This window comes from Carcharhinus amblyrhynchos, chromosome 5 (assembly GCF_965287045.1).
Source record: "Carcharhinus amblyrhynchos chromosome 5, sCarAmb.v2.hapA, whole genome shotgun sequence".
NCBI lineage: Eukaryota > Metazoa > Chordata > Chondrichthyes > Carcharhiniformes > Carcharhinidae > Carcharhinus > Carcharhinus amblyrhynchos.
Genome location: NC_137328.1, coordinates 13,380,674 through 13,400,031, shown reverse-complemented (window position 1 = coordinate 13,400,031; position 19,358 = coordinate 13,380,674). Strand labels below are relative to the sequence as shown.

At 43.2% G+C, this 19,358-nt stretch overlaps 1 protein-coding gene across 2 annotated transcripts in view; it reads right to left on the bottom strand.

Moving 5' to 3' along the window:
• LOC145342903 (neuronal acetylcholine receptor subunit beta-3-like) overlaps nt 1-19,358 on the bottom strand; it is a 41,550-nt gene that overhangs the window by 3,734 nt on the left and 18,458 nt on the right. Inside the window, exons 3-5 of one of the 2 annotated variants that reach the window (XM_080188481.1) lie at nt 18,613-18,657; nt 16,387-16,496; nt 411-1,296 (exon numbers count right to left, since the gene is read on the bottom strand). In XM_080188481.1, the coding sequence (XP_080044607.1) occupies nt 411-1,296; nt 16,387-16,496; nt 18,613-18,657 (1,041 nt within the window). The remainder of the gene's footprint in view (nt 1-410; nt 1,297-16,386; nt 16,497-18,612; nt 18,658-19,358) is intronic. The other variant, XM_080188482.1, reaches the window with a different exon arrangement.

Here is a 19,358-nt window from a genome sequence, read left to right as displayed (position 1 = left end):
TCTAACATTGACAAAGGGTTAGCAGTCTATACATTGATATCATCTCACCGATAAGTAGTGTTCGTAACATAAAAGAGAAAAAATAATTGAAGTGTTGGAGAAGCAAAATGTTAGAGAAAAAAACTGATCACAGTTCTTAAGTAGGCTTTTTTTTAATGGCCTTATGTTATATCTTAGAATCCAGGGTCATGAAGGATAGCAATGAAGCTAATGGGATTTTACAGACTTCCTCATCCTGAAACAGTAAAATCCCACTCAAGGTCAATGGACCTTTCCATGGTTTGCCCCTTGCCTGCTCTGATTTCCCTGGTCGGCAGGCAGTAGAATTTCGGCCAATGTAGACATCTTTACATATGACTTTGATGTGGAAACCTTCAGTGTACACTTTGGAGGCTTGCCCCTTTCCTTACCTCACGAATAGAATGCTCCTTCTTTATATGGCTAGAGATGTATCTCACCGATTCTGCTGCCTTTTCTAAGATTGCAACTGTAGCTGCATTTTCATCATTCCTTGTGGCATTGTGCCGGTGTTTCTCAAACGCTTTTGGCTTGACCTTCGGACTGTCAGCGGCACCTTCTGAACAGTGGTAGCGATCGGTGTGGCCCCTCATGCACAGTAGCTTGGGAAGGGTTTGAAGGAAGAGCTTTTTGACCCACGGAGCCATGGGGTGGTAGGTGGTTGAGGAGCGGTGGTGGACATTTATAACAAAGACGGTGACAATGATCGAGAGAGTGACAAAGATCATAATAAACAGCAAGTACTCGCCAATCAGTGGGATGACCCTTGAGGAAGAAGGGATTATTTCTTCAATGAGCAAAAGGAACACGGTTAGGGAGACCAGAACTGAGGTGGATAGTGACAACTTCTCCCCTTCATCTGATGGTGAGTAGAACACCAGTACAGTTAGGAGAGATAGACCAAGGCAAGGGACAATCAGGAACAATGTGTAGAATAGAGGCAAGCGCTTCAGTACAAAGGAATAGGTGATAAAGGGATATGAGTAATATCCATCTCTTCGCATCCCTTTTATCCCTGTCGCATTTAAAATTTCCCACTCTCCATTGTCAAAGAAATCCTTTCGGTCCACGTCTTCATCCACCAGAATGAGATCAACCAGGTTACCATCGTAGGTCCAGGATCCAAATTTCATCGAGCAGTTTTGTTTGTCGAATGGGAAAAAGGTGACATCGATCGTACAGGAGCTTTTGTAACTCGCAGGTGGTGTCCACCTCACTGTTCCATTATGCTTCACAATAGCCTTGGTCATCAGGGAAACCTCAAAACGTCCATCTGCACTGAAAGCATTAAAGAGGCATGGGTGAGTATAAGAGGCAAAAAGTGGCAACACAAAATCTACATACTGCAAGCCACCAAATTCTCAATCTCCTTCAGACAGAATTATACTCTTGCAAAACTATTGGGTCTAGATAGTAAAAACTCATCACCATTTAGATTATATTATTAAAAGCACTAAATTCAAATTCAAGATTACGCTGAACTGGGGCAACTTCTTGTGAGCTGTCCCATTCTTATTCTATCTTTTATGCTCATTATGAGCTTTTAAAGCTCTAGTCTAACTCTTACAACCTGTGCAACCATACTCTAATTCAACATTTTGCACTCTCTCAGACATATAGCAACTTGAACCAGGAATAGTCCATTTGGTCCTACAGGCCTGCTCTACCATTCATTCTGAGCATGGTTGATCATCAAATTCAATATCCTGATCTCCCCTTTCCTCCATATCCCTTGACCCCTTTTAGCCCAAACAGCTCATTTCTTCTTGAAATCAGAGAACATTTTGGCCTCAACTACTTTCTGTGGTCGTGAATTCCACTCATTCACCATCCTCTGGGTGAAGAAATTTCTCCTCACCTCTGTTCTAAAAGGTTTATCCCTTATCCTCAAACTATGGCCCCTAGTTCTGGATTCCCCCACTATTGTGGACATTTATTCTAAATCTACTGTGTCTAGCCCTGTTAGAATTTTATGAGTTCCTATGAGATCCTCTCTCACTCTCCTAAACTCCAGTGAATATAATCCTAACTGACTTAGCCTCTTCTCGTATGACAGACCTGCAATCTCAGAGATCAGCCTGGTAAACCTTCTATAGCAAGGACATCCTTAGAGGGAGTACAGTGAAGATTTAGCGGGCTTTCATTTCTATCACTCCTATGTACTCTACGAATGGTGTGTTTTGTCTGTATGGTGTGCAAGAAACAGTACTTTTCACCGTATCCCAATACATGTGTCAATAATAAATAAAATAAAATGGACTTGAAAAACATACATTAATATAACACGCTTTTCCTGAGTATTGCATCTTAAAAAATGAAATACTTTTCTGAATTGCAGCCACTGTTGTAATGAAGAGAACTAAGTCAGCCAATTTGCACACAGGAAGGTGTCCGCAACTGCAATGTGGTAAGTCTCATTTTGATGTTGGTAGATGTTAGCCAAGATGCTAGGGGGCTTCCATACCATTCAACAAATGACAAGAGACATACTCCGTGTTGAGTGGGGAACACACTGTCTGAGATGTGTTTGTTAATGGACACTATTGGTGGAGTTTTCCCACTCTGCCCACCACGAGAATCATAGCGGCAGGACACAGACCATGCCAAGGTCCATTGACCTTGTAGAAAGATAGAAAAGAAAAAGGGCTACTATAAAATTGCCAGACTGGGTTTGGGTTTTTGTTCAATCAACTTAGAATTCACTTTATCAACAGGGGCAAGTTTGTTAGTAATTGTAATTGGGTGTTTTAAATACTTTGTAGTTTTAAAGGTAGATGTAATACTTTTAATTAGTCCATACACATAAATATATCTTCTATACATTTTTAGAAATTAAACAAATAAACTTTGATGCACAGTTACAGAGTGCCCCTTTGATCCCAAACATATGTTAGAGATATTCCTTTAAAGCACCCAACTGTTGGAATCACAAGGCCATATAAGAGACTAATTGCCTCATCAGACACCTTATCAGAAACAACTGATACAAGAGTGAGTTTTAATGAAGATGCCTTCACAGTTTCTAATCAAAACAGAGTCAGAAAGATATTAATGTCTTAGCTAACAAAAGAGTTATGGTAGGGGACTTAGTGGGAACTGACAAAAATTAATGGTAACATGATGATGCCTCTGGAAACTGTAGGTAGTGATAAAAAAGCTCAGTCATTGGATTGATAAGCAATATATATATATTAAATATATACATATATATATATGTGTGTTTCATTACATTGGGAATAAACAAACTTATCAGGACTATAATCAGGGAATATCCTGAAGGCAAGCTGAGTTGATCACATCCCTTCAAAATTCAGTTAACTTCACTGACAAGGCCATAAAATACGAATGGCTTTTGTAGGTCCTCTTTATCAATTAAAGGATGCCCAAGTGAGACTGTTTTAGTGAAGATGCTTTGTGAGGCTGCTGTCAAAATAGTGACATGATGTCTGACTAAGAGACTAGAGGACAGGCTTAGAGATGATATATTGGGGTACCCATGAGGTATCAGGATCTCACAGATCAGGGTGGTTCTGTATTTTTTCTATTGGATCAATACATAAAATATGTCATTTGTAACGCTTTTGATTGGATTGTGTCCAACTGACTGTGAGCTGCAGAACTGTATAAACCAGGATGACTTTCTTTGTCCAGTGGAGTGGTGTCTCTGACCCATTGTGTCAAGACTCTCCTGTTGCTAGCAAGTAAAATAAAGATAATTGGTTGGTTAAGTATCTTTCCTTAATGTGTGTTTGTATTAAAGTCAATCTCAGAAGTCAGGATTTCGACAACCTCATGCAGGATTTTCCGGTCTTTGAGCAAGCGCAGCTGGAAAATCCTGCCCTGTGCACTTGCAGTATCTTCATTAAACATCAGCTTGTATGTGTGTTCAAATGCTTTTTTTAAAATTCATTTGTTGGACATGGGCAGCGCTGGCTGGCCAGCATTTATTTCCCTTCCCTAGCTGCCCTTGAAATTGAATGGCTTGCTAGATCATTTCAGAAGGCAGCTGAGAGTCAACCACATTGCTGTGGCTCTGGAGTCACAAGTAGGCCAGACCAGGTAAGAACAGCAGGTTTCCTTCCCAAAAGGATTATAGTAAACCAGATGGGTTTTTCATACATTCGTTTTGTGGTCAGCAGCAGACTCTTAATCCCAGACTTTTAAATACTGAGTTCAATTTCCACCATCTGCCATGGTGGGATTCAAACCCAGGTCCCCAGAACATTAGCAGAGTTTCTGGATTAATAGTTTAGTGATAATACCACTAGACCATCGCTCCCCACGAGCAATAGAACTGCAGACAAGAAGCTGCCATTGAGCAAAGGTCATGACTGAATTCCCCCACCAGCGACATTTTTATGTTTTGTCCCTCTGAAACCTAAAGAGATGTACACAAGTTATTATCATAGAATCTCTACAGTGCAGAAGGAGGCCATTCAGCCCATCGAGCCTGCACTAACAACAATACCACCCAGGCCCTATCCCCGCAACCTCATGTACTTACCCTGCTAATTTACCCTGATACTAAGGGGCAATTTAGCATGGCCAATCCACTTAACCTGCACATCTTTGGACTGTGGAAGGAAACCGGAGCGCCTGGAGGAAACCCATGCAGACACAGGGAGAACATACAAACTCCACACAGACATGACCCAAGCCAGGAATCGAACTCGGTCCCTGGCGCTGTACGCAGTAGTGCTAACTACTGTGCCAGCTGGCTGGTCTGATCTTAACTCCACATTCCATCCTACTCCTGATATCCTTTTATTCCTTGCTTATCAAGAATCTATCTAGTCTTAAAAATATTCAAAGGCTTTGCTTCCACCATCTTTTGAGGAAAAGAGTTCCAAAAACTAATAATTCTCTGAGAGAAAAAAGTTATCTCAACTTCATCTTAAATTTTTAAACAATGGCCCCTAGTTCTACAAGAGGAAGTATCCTCTCTACATCCACTCTGTCAAAACCCCTCAGGGTCTCATATGTTTCAATCAAGTTGCCTCTTACTCTTATAAACACCAATGGATACAAGCGAAGCCTCTCCACTCTTTCCTCATATGACAACCCGCCCATTCCAGGTATTACTTTTTTTGTTTGCATAAGGAGGTCAAAGAAAAATTTTTTAATCTGACTTTAGTTCCTCCTTGGACATTATTGGAGTAGCTGCTGAGGGGTAGGGAAGTCCAAGCATGTTGCTTCAGCCATTTTGACAATGTGAGGCAAGCTTATTCAACCAGATAGACTTTTCCTGCCCACCATTTTAGTATGTTCAGAGATTTCTGCGTTTATGAACTTTTCCTTTACAAGTGGAAATTTCTAAGGTTTAACGAGAAAATGGCTGGAATTTTACCGCTCCACCTGACACAGGAATTGGAGCTGGTGAGGGGCGGACAAGGGGAAGGTCTGTTGACCTTGGGTGGGATTTTACAGTTTCGAGATGAGCGAGGTAGTAAAATCCTGCCCACTTTGTCAATCAATGTGGTGCAATCTGGCTGTCATGTTTGAGTAGCTGCCAGTGTGCATTAGCTACAAGAGATGGGCTTGAGGCTTACAACACTGCCGAGTGCATATGGATGAGACGAACATATGGAAGCCTGGTTTGAGCTACCACCAAAATTATCAGGGCTAGCATCAGTGGCTCATGTTTAGATTAGCTAACACAAACCATAGAAATGTTGGTTGAATATGAATATTCGTTTATGACATCTACGCAATAGAATCATAGAATCACAGAATCCCTACAATACAGAAGGAGGCCATTCGGCCCATCACGTCTGTACTGACCACAATCCCACCCAGGCCCTATCCCCGTAACCCCACATATTTACCCTGTTAATCCCCCAACACTAGGGTCAATTTAGCATGACCAGCAACCGGACCCGCACATCTTTGGACTGTAGGAGGAAACCGGAGCACCCAGAGGAAACCCATGCAGACATGGGGAGAATGTGCAAACTCCACACAGACAATCACCCAAGGCCAGAATTGAACCCAGGTCCCTGGTGCTGTGAGGCAGCAGTGCTAACTGCTGTGCCACTGTAATCATAGAATCATACAACATAGACACAACCAAAGCAGAAGAAGCAGCTGCCCTTTCTCTGTTGTCCTGAGTCCAACCTGTACAGGATTCTGTCTGGGAGTCACATCCAAGCGTGAGCGAAATGATAACATATTCATCGGAAAAGAATTTTCTGCTGTCAGATAATCAGGGAGTGATGACAACCCACTTGGCAATGTGCAGACGCAATCCAAGCTCATGTTGTCACATCAGTTTATCCTCCTATGCTTCAGCATCAGTCATGTCACTTCTGCGGATGGAGATAATCCGATCTCCTGTTTCTGTCAGTCGTTGTCATTCTCATTATTACTTTGTAAGTTACTGCTTGACATTGCCTTGTCACAAGTGTGGTAACAAATTGGAAAACCTTCAAAAACATGTCCGGATTTTAGGAGGAAAATGGGATAGAGGGAGAAATGCAGAGACAAAGTCAATTAGAGTTTTGTTTTATTTATTCGTAAATGGGTGTCACTGGCTGACCAGCATTAATTGCCCATCCCTAATTGCTTGGAGGCAGTTGAGAGTCAACCACATTGCTGTGGTTCTGGAGTCACATATTGGCCAGACCAGGTAAGGACAGCAGATTTATTTCCCGAAAGGACATTAGTGAACTAGATGGGTTTATTCTGACAATCGACAGTGGTTTCATAGTCACCAGTAGATTCTTAATTCCAGATTTCCTTTTTTAATGAATTCAAATTCCACCGTCTGCCGTAGCGGGATTCCAACCCAGATTCCCAGAACATTAGCCGAGTTTCTGGATTAACAGTCCAGCGATAATACCAGTGCCTAGGCCAGTGCCTAGAAAGAGGCTAATTTCACCCATAGAGAGCTCTTGGCAATCGACCCAGCAATGCTACTACCTGTCAGGTATCAAAAACACTCTCACTTTCATTTTGTTTACTTCTCCAACATTTTATTTATTTTATCCCTTCTCCTTTTCTAACTTTGGTTCCCTCAGCACCAGCAGAGAGTTGGCCAGGGGGTTGACCAGCTCCAGAGTGTACATATGCCAGTGGAAAGTTCTAGAAACATTTAACAGGTCCGGCAGCATGTGTGGAGAGAGAAACAGGATTAATGCGCTGAGCATTCTGAGTCTTGTGGTGATGGGAGTGGAAAAGAGTGGGGAATGATGTGGGGATGGCTCCCTGATATTAGTTTGCCAGGGGTAGCTCAGGAAGCAGTTGGCCTCCTGGTGGATAGAGGCTGAGTGGCAATTTAAAGAGTTAAGGCCCGAAGTAGGGTTGACTGTGGCAGCCCTTGGGCCATAGGAGCCAATGGATAAAAGACGGAGCCATGGGTAAGGTAGGCCAACCCTTTGACCCTCATGACCTCATCTGGGGTGGTTCCCGCAAATTGGAAAACAGCAAACGTGATGCCACTATTTAAAAAAAGGAGGTAGACAAAAGGTGGGTAACTATAGGCCAGTTAGCTTAACTTCTGTAATAGGGAAAATGCTTGGATCTATCATCAAGGAAGAAATAGCTAGGCATTTGGATATAAGTTGTCCCACTGGTAAGATGCAGCATGGGTTCATGAAGGGCAGGTCACGTTTGACTAATTTGGAGGAATTCTTTGAGTACATTACATGCGCAGTGGACAATGTGGAACCTGTGATGTGGTGTATCTGGATTTCAAGAAGGCATTTGACAAGGTGCTGCACCAAAGACTGCTACTTAAGGTAAAGGTGCACGGTGCACATTATGGGTAATGTATTAGCATAGATAGAGGATTGGTTAACTAACAGTTGGGGTAAATGCGTGTTTTTCTGGTTGGTGATCAGTGACTTGTGGTGTGCCTCAGGAATCAGTGTTGGGACTGCAAGTGTTTACGATTTACATAAACGATTTGGAGTTGGGGACCCAGTGTAGTATGTCAAAATTTGCAGATGACATGAAGATGAGTGGCAGAGCAAGGTGTGCAGAGATGCTGAAAGACTGCAAAGGGATATAGGTATCTAACCTGCACGCTTTTCGGACTGTGGGAGGAAACCGGAACACCTGGAAGAAATCCACACAGACACAGGGAGAACGTACAATCTCCGCACAGTCACCAGAGACCAGAATCAAACCTGAGTTTCTGGCACTGTGAGGCAGCGGTGCTAACCGTGCCACTGTGCTGCCTTTCCCATGCATATTAGGGAGTGAAATGGCATTAGGCCTGCTGGAGTCCAGCGTGGTGGATATGTTCCCAACTGCCCCTTCGGATGATGGGAACCAAGCTCCCATTAACCTGAAAATTCTGGCCTTGGATTTGCACTTGAGGTGCTGACAGATGATGGACTAAGATCTAGAAGATGGGATTCCTTTTTTGGTTGGCACAGACATGATGGGCCAAAATGGCGTCCTCCTGTGCCACACATCTTTCTATGTTTCTGTTTTTATCGAGAAATTCTGGTATATTTTAACTGAAATCAGTAGTTAGAACAGTGATAACCCTGGGGTTTTTTTTTCCCTCTGATTGCCTCAAAAAATTGGCAGAATCAGTTGAAATATTTTTTCAGCAGACATGCTGCTGGCCATGTCACTACTGGCGCCCCCCCAGATGGCCTCACCTGCTTCATCATATTGTCATTGTGATATACGACTCTCCTCCGTAACCCCTTCCATTTCCAATGCCCGCTGCTGGCTCACCCACAAGTCCACAGTGGACCAGCCTTGATCTCTGTTCCCAATGCTGCTCCTCAAGACAAGAAGATAACTCGTATGCTCACTCATCAGAGAAACTGGAGCTGATGGAATTTTAAAATCAAACTTCAAATGCCAGGAATCTGAAGTGGCTAAGTGAGTTATTGTCTTAATGTTCTCTGAAATTTTGGAGTGGTGTTCGCATTATTACCATCTCTTAGATGCTTTTTCCATGCAATACAGCAGAGAAGTGGGCAATAAATAAAATGCTTTTGCTCTTTTGGGGAGGCAATGGCTTGATGGTATTCTCGTTAGACTGTTAATCCAGAAACTCAGCTAATGTTCTGGGGACCGGGTTCGAATCCCGCCATGATAGATGTTGCAATTTGAATTCAATAAAAAATATCTGGAATTATGAATCTACTGAAACCATTGCTGATTGTTGGAAAAAAAATCTAGTTCACGTTAGTCATTTAGGGAAGGAAATCTGCCGTCCTTACCCAGTCTGACCTACATGTGACTCCATAGCCACAGCAATGTGGCTGACTCTCAACTGCCTTTCAGGGGCAATTAAGGATGGACAATAAATGCCGGATAGCCATCTACATCTATGTGCCATGAATGATTAAAAGAACATGCACAAGACAGGTGCAACCCTGTAGGTGTGAAAATTGGATGCATTTTGAGCCTCTTTGCCTTTGCCTCACAGCGCCAGGGACCCAGGTAAGATTCAGGCCTCGGGTATGTGTGGAGTTTGCACATTCTCCCCATACTTGCGTGAGTTTCCTCTGGGTGCTCCTGTTTCCTTTCACACTCCAAAGATGTGCTGGTTAGATGGATTGACCTTGCTATAATTGTCTCTTTAGTGTCAAGGAGACTCGCAGGGTAAATACATGGGATTGGGGGATAGTGTCTGGGAGGGATTGCTGTCGGAGCATGCTAAATAGACCAAATGGCCTCCCTCTGTGCTGTAGGGATTCTATGATTCTATGATATAATCTATCAGACTAGCCAGCATGAAAGATGAGTCTTAACAGCCCATGTCCTACAAAGTCTTTATACTTGCCTGAAAATCCAAGTAACTTTGTAATGAGTTCAACAAAAAAAGTATCCTTCTCTAAATCGCTTTAGCTTCTGATTTAATCCGATACGGCTGTTTTAAACAGTGAATCACCCTGGCTTTCCATGACAAACACCACAGAAGATGTAGTAGTTACATAAAGTAGTGCCCAGTATTGAATAAATGTCAGGATTTTATATACTCACTGTGCACTGTTAGTCATTCCAACTCAATGCTGGATCTTAGATGTATGTATATGACAAAAAAACTAAAGAATTCGCGTTGCAATGTAATTTAGTAACAAATATAGTCACACATTTTAACAACAGCATTAATAATGTAAACTATCTCCATTGAATAATAGTCAAGGGGTTTCATGCAGATCTCAATTCTCATAAATATTAAAGAAGGCGGCATGGTGGCACACTGGTTAGCACTGCTGCCTCACAGCGCCAGGGACCCAGGTTCAATTCCGGTCTCGGGTCACTGTCTGTATGGAGTTTGCACATTCTCCCTGTGCTACGTGGGTTTACTCTCACAGTCCAAAGATGTGTGGGTTAGGTTGATTGGCCATGCTAAGTTGCATCTTAGTATTAGGGAGACTAGCTAGGGTAAATGCATGGGATTATGGGGATAGGGCTTGGGTGGGATTGTGGTCAGTGAAGACTCGATAGGCCAAATGGCTTCCTTCTGCACTGAAGGATTCTATGATCCTATGAACGATGAGCTTACATTTTTTAAATTTGTTCATGAGCTTTGAGTGTTGTTGGCTGGGCCAGCATTTACTGCCCACCCCCAATTGCTCTTGAAAAGGTGGTGGTGAGCTGTCATTTTGAATCACCACAGTCCCTGTCATAGATACATCCACAGCGCTGTTAGGGAGGGAATTCCACGATTCTGACCCAGCAACAGTGAGGTACTTTTCACGATATAATACCTCAAACCATCCCAAGTTACATTCTAGCCACTTAAATATTTTTTGAGTGGAGTGGCTGTTGTAATACAGGACACACAGCAAGCTCCCACAAACATCAATGAGATGAATGTCTGGATCATCTGTTGTGGTGTGGCATTTTTTGTGGGATTAATATGTCACCAAGCGCTCCCCTACTCTTTACAAAATAGCGGCTTGGAATCTTTTATGTCCACTTCAGTGGGCAGATGGGCTTGTGGTGATGATATGCACCTGCATGCATTACAATGTAAAGGTGCTCAGCAGATTAAGGGTTAAATTGGGCCAGAAGAGTGACACGACCCATAGTATGATGCATGTGGTCACATAATGTGGAGATGCTGGCATTGGACTGGGGTTAACACAGTAAGAAGTCCCACAACACCAGATTAAAGTCCAACAGGTTTATTTGGCAGAATAAGCCTTCATCTTTCAGAGTGCTGCTCCTGATGAAGGAACAGCGCTCCAAAAGCTAGTGGTGTTTGCTACCAAATAAACCTGTTGGACTTTAACCTGGTGTTGTGAAACTTCTTACTGTGGTCACATAGTCAGGGAACAGTCTAAAAGAACACTGTGAGCAGATAAAGGCACTGACAAAGGGTCATCCAGATTCGAAAAATTGGCTCTGTTCTCTCTCCACAGATGCTGCCATACCTGCTGAGATTTTCCAGCATTTTTCTGATTTTGGAAGCAACTAGTCTGCATGGCAGAAGCAACACCACGCAAGACCATACTCGGAACTGTAAATGGTTAAAGTTTACAAACAAAGATGATTATGTTTAAACTCAGAAGCCTCGAAATCTCATCAATGAGCCATCATCACAGCAGGATAAAGAACCTATGTTAAGACAGGAACCTCATTTCAATTCTCATCCAAAAGACAGCTTCAACAATGTAGCACACTCTCAATACAGCAATAACATCTCGGTCTAAGTTATAGGGTAAAGTCTCCGGGATGGAACCTGAACTCATAGCCTTTTGACTTCAAGTTGAAGAATGCCACCAATGATCTGTAATGGCATAAAGGCTGGCATCTTATGGCTATTCCGGCTTGTGGAACCCTCCGATCCTGTCAATGGCGCATCCCCACCGTGGGTTTCCCAGTGGCGAGGTGCACATTCAACAGGAAACCCCAGTGATAATGGTGGGACCAGAAAATCCCACCAACAGCCAATGACAGGCTAACTCTGATACTGCGAAACACACGCAGAAAACTCCACCACAGTTGCAGGTAGCTTGAGCACGCAATAAATCTACAAATATAATGCAAAAATACCTATGAAAATTGACATCTTTTCAGATGTCGGTTTGTACTCTATATTCAAAGTAAGTCAGAACTTTGATGTCAGGTTGGGTGACTCAGAATGCCTGAATCCCTGAGCCAAGGGTGTGAGAACATCAAAGGCCGTTTACCTGACATTTTTTTCTTTTCACGTGGAAATAAAATTGTAAGCGTGTGAGTGAAGATAGAATCATAGAATCCTACAATGCAGAAGGAGACCATGTGGCCCTTCAAGTCTGCACCAACCACAATCCCGCCCGGGTCCTTTCCCCATAACTCCATGCATTTACCCTCGCTAATTCCCCTGACACTAAGGGGCAATTTAGCATAGCCAATCAACCTAACTCACACATCTTTAGACATCTTTAGGAAATTGGAGCATCAGTAGGAAAACCATGCAGACACGGGGAGAACCTCATACATAGAATGAGCTGAGGACAGAATTGAACCTGGGACCCTGGTGCTGTGCCACCTAGGATTTGCCACAGTTTAGGATTTTGCTGTTTAAAAAAAAAACTAACACAGGTAGAAGGAGGCTGGAGTGCAGCATAATCAACAGCATGGAGTAGTTGGGCTGAATGGCCTGTTTGTGTGTAATTTTCTGCAATCTTTGTCCTTCAGTTGGTGTCCTGTTTGCACATGTAGCAGATAGCCCTGCAGACAGATCTGCTGAAGCCTGTCATTTTCCTTCTGTGTTTAGGTTTATATCTCATTCAAAGACAAATTCAGAAGGATGAGCTGACAGCCTAACTGCAATGTCACGAGGGTGACTGCAAATTTTCCTGAGGTGCAAGGTGACATGTTAGTCCATCTGTCATCAGATGTTGTGACTTCACTGTTACTGCAATGTATCACTTTGTACAAATCTCATCTAAAGACAACCACTGAGAGACAATAGCCACCATGGTTTTGATACTTGCAAACAGCAGCAATTTGGCGACCGATGTTAAAATGAGACAATGTAAACTAAAATATAGCTTTGAGGCAGAGATTACCATTGTCAGTGCCTGTTAGAGTCACTCAGGAATAATAATTTGCTAGTTGTCTAACTATGTATTTATAGTTTTCCAAATGTCCTGAAATATATAGGAAAAGAGGAGGCCATTCAGTCCTCAAGCCTCTTCTAGAATTTAATTAGATCAGGAATGATCTTTATCTCATTCCATTCAGCCATCTTGGTTCCACACCCCTAAATATCCTTACCTAAATAAAGGGGCAGAGGGAACTTTCTGTTCTCATTTTCACTAGGCGTTCAGCGACAGGGGCAGAGAATCTCACAAGATGTCCAAATCACGTTTCACACCATCATAAAAACATGACATAATTGTTCCTGTGCTCCGGCAGTGCCCTAATATTGTTATAATACATTATTATCACATTGTCAGGCCTCTACACCTGAATCAACCTGCCCGCTGTGAGAAAGTCCGTTCATGTCAGTGTGAGAGCAGATAATCTGCGCCTAGTGGACTATTTACCATCTACACTATTTACTGTGCCACCTAACCAGATGTTTGGGGCGGCACGGTAGCACAGTGGTTAGCACTGCTGCTTCATAGCTCCAGGGTCCTGGGTTCGATTCCCAGCTCGGGTCACTGCCTGTGTGAAGTTTGCACATTCTCCTCGTGTCTGCATGGGTTTCCTCCGGGTACTCCGGTTTCCTCCCACAGTCCAAAGATTGGCCATGCTAAGAAATTGCCCCTTAGTGTCCAGGGATGCGTAGGTTAGTGGGTACAATATGTAGGGATATGGGGGTAGGGCCTGGGTGGGATTGTGTTTGGTGCAGACTCAATGGGCTGAAGGGCCTCTTTCTGCACTGTAGGGTTCTATGACTCTACAAACATGGAAGTATAGTTGATTTTGATACACTCATAAGTGGCTGAAGTATTTCCAACACCAGAACACACAATTTGCAGTGTGTGCGTGAGTGTAATATAACAAAGATACTTAAAATGCTTCATGTTTAAATCTGTACATGAAGATGTTTCCACTGGAAGTGTTACTTAGACTGAAGGAGACCAAGGTAAATTGGTTTGAATACACTGTTTGAATACTGTCTAAACTGATGTGTCAAAACAGCAACACTGATGGACTTTGAAGGCAAGCTCCCAGGGGGTTTAATAACTCAAAATGATATGTAGTGGAAGGATATGAGATGTGCCATAGTGGACAGTATGTGAAAATTCCCACAGATGTTGCTACAAAGAGGGTATAAGAGAAGCTTTCACAGGATCACTACAGTGCAGAAGGAGGCCATTTGGCCCATCAAGTCTGCACTGACTCTCCAACAGAGCATCTTATCCAGATACTATGCCCGTAACCCACATATATACCCGCAAAACCCCCTAACCTACTCATCTTTGGAGACTATGGGTGGAATTTCCCTGTCCTCCCTGCCACGGGAATCGTGATTCCATGCAAAAGTTCATTGACCTTGGGCAGGGTTTTCCAGTCTTGGGGTGAGTGCAGCCACAAAATCCTGCTGTAAGAGCAATTTAGCATGGCCAATCCACCTAGCCTGCCCATCTTTGAATGGTGGAGAGAAACTGGAGCACCCAGAGGAAACCCATACAAACCTCGGGAAGTGATATAATCACTTAAATCATTAAGTGATTAGATCTTTAATCTAAAACCTTTTCTCTGTGGGAGTGGAAACGGATCTTTTTTTCTTAAAATAGCTCAGATTATTTTGGAATGAGAAAAGTCAAGCACTCAGGTAGACTCTGGTGAAATACACATCTCTAAATTGATTCTGAGATTACATATGAACATGTGACTATCTGACAGATTGGTTAGATATTTTAAAAATCCAGTTTTGTGTCCATTGAGAATTTGCTGTCCCATCCCTTGATTCATTTTGGTAGATCGAACCAGGGCAGGGCTTACTCAGTTAATGGTAAGGCGTTGGGGAGAGTTGTAGAACAAAGAGATCTATGAGTGTATGTTCATAGCTCCTTGAAAGTGAAGTCACAGGTGGACAGGATGGCGAAGAAGGCATTCAGCATGCTTGGTTTCATTGGTCAGAACATTGAATGCAGGAGTTGGGGCATCTTGAAGTTGTACAAGACATTGGTAAGGCCACACTTGGAATACTGTATACAGTTCTGGTTGCTCTATTATAGAAAGGATATTATTAAAGTAGAAAAAGTGCAGAAAAAGATTTACTAGGATACTACTGGGACTTGATGGTATGAATTATAAGGAGAGACTGTATAGACTGGGACATTTTTCTCTGGAGTGTAGGAGGCTGAGGGGTGATCTTATAGAGGTCTATAATAACGAGGGGCATAGATCAGCTTGATAATCAACATCTTTTCCCAAAGGCAAGGGAGTCTAAAACTAGAGGGCATAGGTTTAAGGTGAGGAGGGAGAGATACAAAAGGGCCCAGAGGGGCAATTTTTTCACACAGAGGTTGGTGAGTGTCTGGAACAAGCTGCCAATGCAGTCGTAGAGACGGGTACAATTTTGTCTTTTAAAAAAGCATTTAGACAGTTACATTGATAAAATGGGTGTAGAGGCTTATGGGCTAAATGCTGGCAATTGGAACTAGCTCCGGTGTTAAAAAAAGGGGCAGCATGGACAAGCTGGGGGGAGAGACCTGTTTCCATGCTGTAAACTTCTATGACTCTATAAGGTAAGTGTTTGCTGCTGGGACGTAGAGCATGTTCCATTTCATACATGCTATGTCACCCTTTAAACCTTGTCAGGTTGGATTCACTGTCACCAGATATGGATTTTAGGCTTCCTGGCTCAGTTTATTTCCGGATACCCTGAGCGAGGTTTTCCAGCCGTGCGCGCCCCCATACCAGAAATTCCCGCTCGAGGTCAACGGACCTTTGAATGGCTCACTGAATTTTCGGTCCTGCCCGCTACGACTCCCGTGGTGGGTGGGAGGAGAAAATTCCACCCCTCCGACTTCAGTGCTGCAGCAATTTCACATCTTAAGCACCATTCCTGTAGCCCTCAAGTGAGATTGCCAGTTTGGGCTGCAATTTGTACCAGTAATTTTTAAAATGTGTTATTTTGTGGGGTGTGGGCATTGCTGGCCAGGCCAGCATTTAATGCTCATCTCTAACCGCCCTTGAGAAGGTAGTGAGTGGTAAGCAACCATCTTGAACCACTGCAATCCGTGGTGTAGCCACGGTGCTGTCAGGAAGACAAGGTGAGGAGATACGGCAGGCAGACTTACCAACGTTGTTTGAACTTAGAAGAAATACCACACTGACAGCAGTGTAGAATTATGTGGAACTTATAACATAACAGAGATATATTCGACCCAAATGGTCCATGCATAAGCCACCTCACAACTGACCTCATTTAACCTTATCTGGGCAGATTTACCAATATTTTTTTCCCCTCAGCAGATGGGGAAATGTATAACAATAAACACCTACTTTTCATATAATACAATGTCAGGCAGCCAGATGGACTCCGATGGAACTCTGATTGTGTTAATGCCACCATAATCATCAGGATTCCAGCTCAGCTTGTAGTCATTCCACTCCTACAGTATAGAAAAGTAATCACGTTACTACGTGACAGAGTCATATAAGAAAAGGGACAAAACAATTTCCGCACGCTCAGAAATTAACAATGGCAATGAGAAATACAAAATGACACATTCAGTACACCAGCTGATGGACACAGGTACTGTATTCATAGAATCATACAACGCAGAAGAGACCCTTCGGCCCATCGAGTCCACACCGACACATTAGAAACACCTGAACTCTCACCTAACCCCATCTACCAGCACCTCACCCATACCGCTGAACGTTATGATGTGCCATGTGCTCACCCAGATACTTTATAAAGGATGAGAGGCAACCCACCTCCAACCCCCTCCCCCCACACCCCTCCCAGGCAGTGCATTCCAGAGTGTCACCGCCCCTCTGGGTAAAAATGTTTTTCCTCATCCCGGCACCTAAACCTCCTGCCCATCACCTTGAACCTACGTCCCCTCAAGACTGACCCTCCAACTGAGGGAAATAGCTGCTCCTTATCCACCCTGTCCACGTCTCTCATAACCTTGTCCACCTCAATCAGGTCACCCCTCAGTCTTCTCTGCTCCAACGAAAACAGCCCAAGCTATTGCAGTGCATTAGCAGATGGAGAAGCATTGGTCACATTTGTTTTTGTCAAAGGCGATAGCTCTAAGTTTGAGAACAAGTCTGAGAGATAGTCCGGCACATTCCAGCACAAATTGATGAGATACAAATCGATGCCTATGACTTACCATACAGCACTTTAGTTTATGGCACCTTGATGAATGTGCTTGCATGAAATCTTTTCATGAGCGATTGTAATACATTTGCTAACCTTTATTACTTTCAATGGCCTGTGAGGCCACAAAATGATGCAAAAGGGAATTTTATATGAATAGGTTAACCAAAAGTTGAACTAGATTTTGAATTTACGATTGCAAATGTACCACCTGCAGCTGTGAAATGGAGATCAAACATTTCCCTGCAAGAAAGAGAAAAGTTCAAGTAAAACTCTGGGTCTTTCAGTTACAATCTTCCACTCATGTTGTAGATGTTGTCGTAGCTTCGATTCTTCATTATATAAGCCTACTTTCTGACTGGCAATATGCAGAGAACAAATAACATTAAATCCCCAAATTGGTCATCTTTATGGACAAGCAGACTGGAAACAGGGTGAAGGGGCAAGCAGTGCAATAGATCCACAAAGAGCACCAAATGAATGGCTGCTGGGAAGGGTTATTTCTTCCAGTGCTGGAAAACAGCAGCTCAGACATCTGGTTTAACTGCCAATGATTGAATGTGTAAGAGAAGTACATATTTCTTCGGTTTAAGGGTAGGAATGAACTCTGTCACTGAATCATACTCAATTGCCCATTAGAGTCAGAATTAACATATCATGAGATCATAGAATCCCTACAGTGCAGAAGGAGGCCATTTGACCCATTGAACCTGCAACGATAGCAATCCCACACATAACCCCATCTATTTACCCTGTAAATCCCCCTGACACTAAGGGACAGTTTAGCATGGCCAGTCAACCTAACCTGCACATCTTTGAACTGTGAGAGGAAACAAGAGCATCTGGAAGAAACCCATGCAGACACGGGGAGAATGTGCAAATTCCATACATAGTGGTCCAGAGCCATGCACACAAAAAGTTCAATTCCACATATAAGCTATGTTTTTATACTAAGGATACATACATGTACTCTTCATCATAATATTTTGATTATTGAAAAATCATAGCATCCCTACAGTGAGGAAGGAGGCCATTTGGCCTATCTAGTCTGCACTGACTCTGATAGCGCATCTTACCCAGGCCTTATCCTCGTAACCCCACATATTTACCCCATTAATCCACCAACCCACATATCTTTGAGTATTAAAGGGCAATTTAGCATGGCCAATGCACCTAAACAGCTGGCCTTTTGAACTGTGGCAGGGAACCTGAGCGCCCGGAGGAAACCCATGCAGACATGGGGAGAATGTGCAAACTCCACACTTGAGTCACCCAAGGTTAGAATTGAACCTGTGTCTCTGGCACTGTGAGGCAGCAGTGCTAACCTCTGTGCCACCTTTCCACCCTCCACCGTTTTGCTTATGATGCTTGTGGAGACCATGAAATTATCTCCTCACCTGCTTTAACCAAACGTTCGTCGTCATCAACTGATTCTTTTCATCCTGTAACAAGAGACACACTGGTAGATGCAGAACAAACCAGACACTACTTAAAAAAAAAGCAACCTGAGTGAAAGCTTTAAAAGTAAGTATTATCTTATTTGATTTTATTCCAGACAATTTGTATAATGCAGTTTGGATGTTAAGAGTTACAATAAAAGGGGAAGCAAGACACTGTATAGAAAGTTAATTGTCAATAGTTTCCGCTTTGATGGAAATCAGCCTCATCAGATAGTTTCCGTTTTCTTTTGCATTGACTTTTAAAAATATTGCACTGGAACCCTTCTCTGTCCACAATACTGACCATGCCCTCAGATTGAATTCAGTATGAAGATGAGTTTTCGCCATCACTTGTTTGTGGTCCTTCATGAAGCAAATTTGCTGTTGTTTTAGTCTCAGACTCAGAGGCCGGAATTTTACTGGCACACCAGCCCTGATTCTGGGGCAGGCGAGGCTCTGGGAGAATGGCACTCACCTCTGGTCTCGGGTGGGATCATATGAACCTCAGGTGGATGTGCCTGTACAATGCCACCCAGAGGGCGGAATTTTATGGCCTCGCTTGACCCAAGGTCATAAATTCCACCCAAGGTCAATGTACCCTCCCATTGGCCACCCTTTGCCTGCTCTGATTCCTGTGGCAGGCGCAGCGGTAGAATTCCAGTGAGAATCTCTACAATGCATCGAGTCTTCACCAACAACAATCC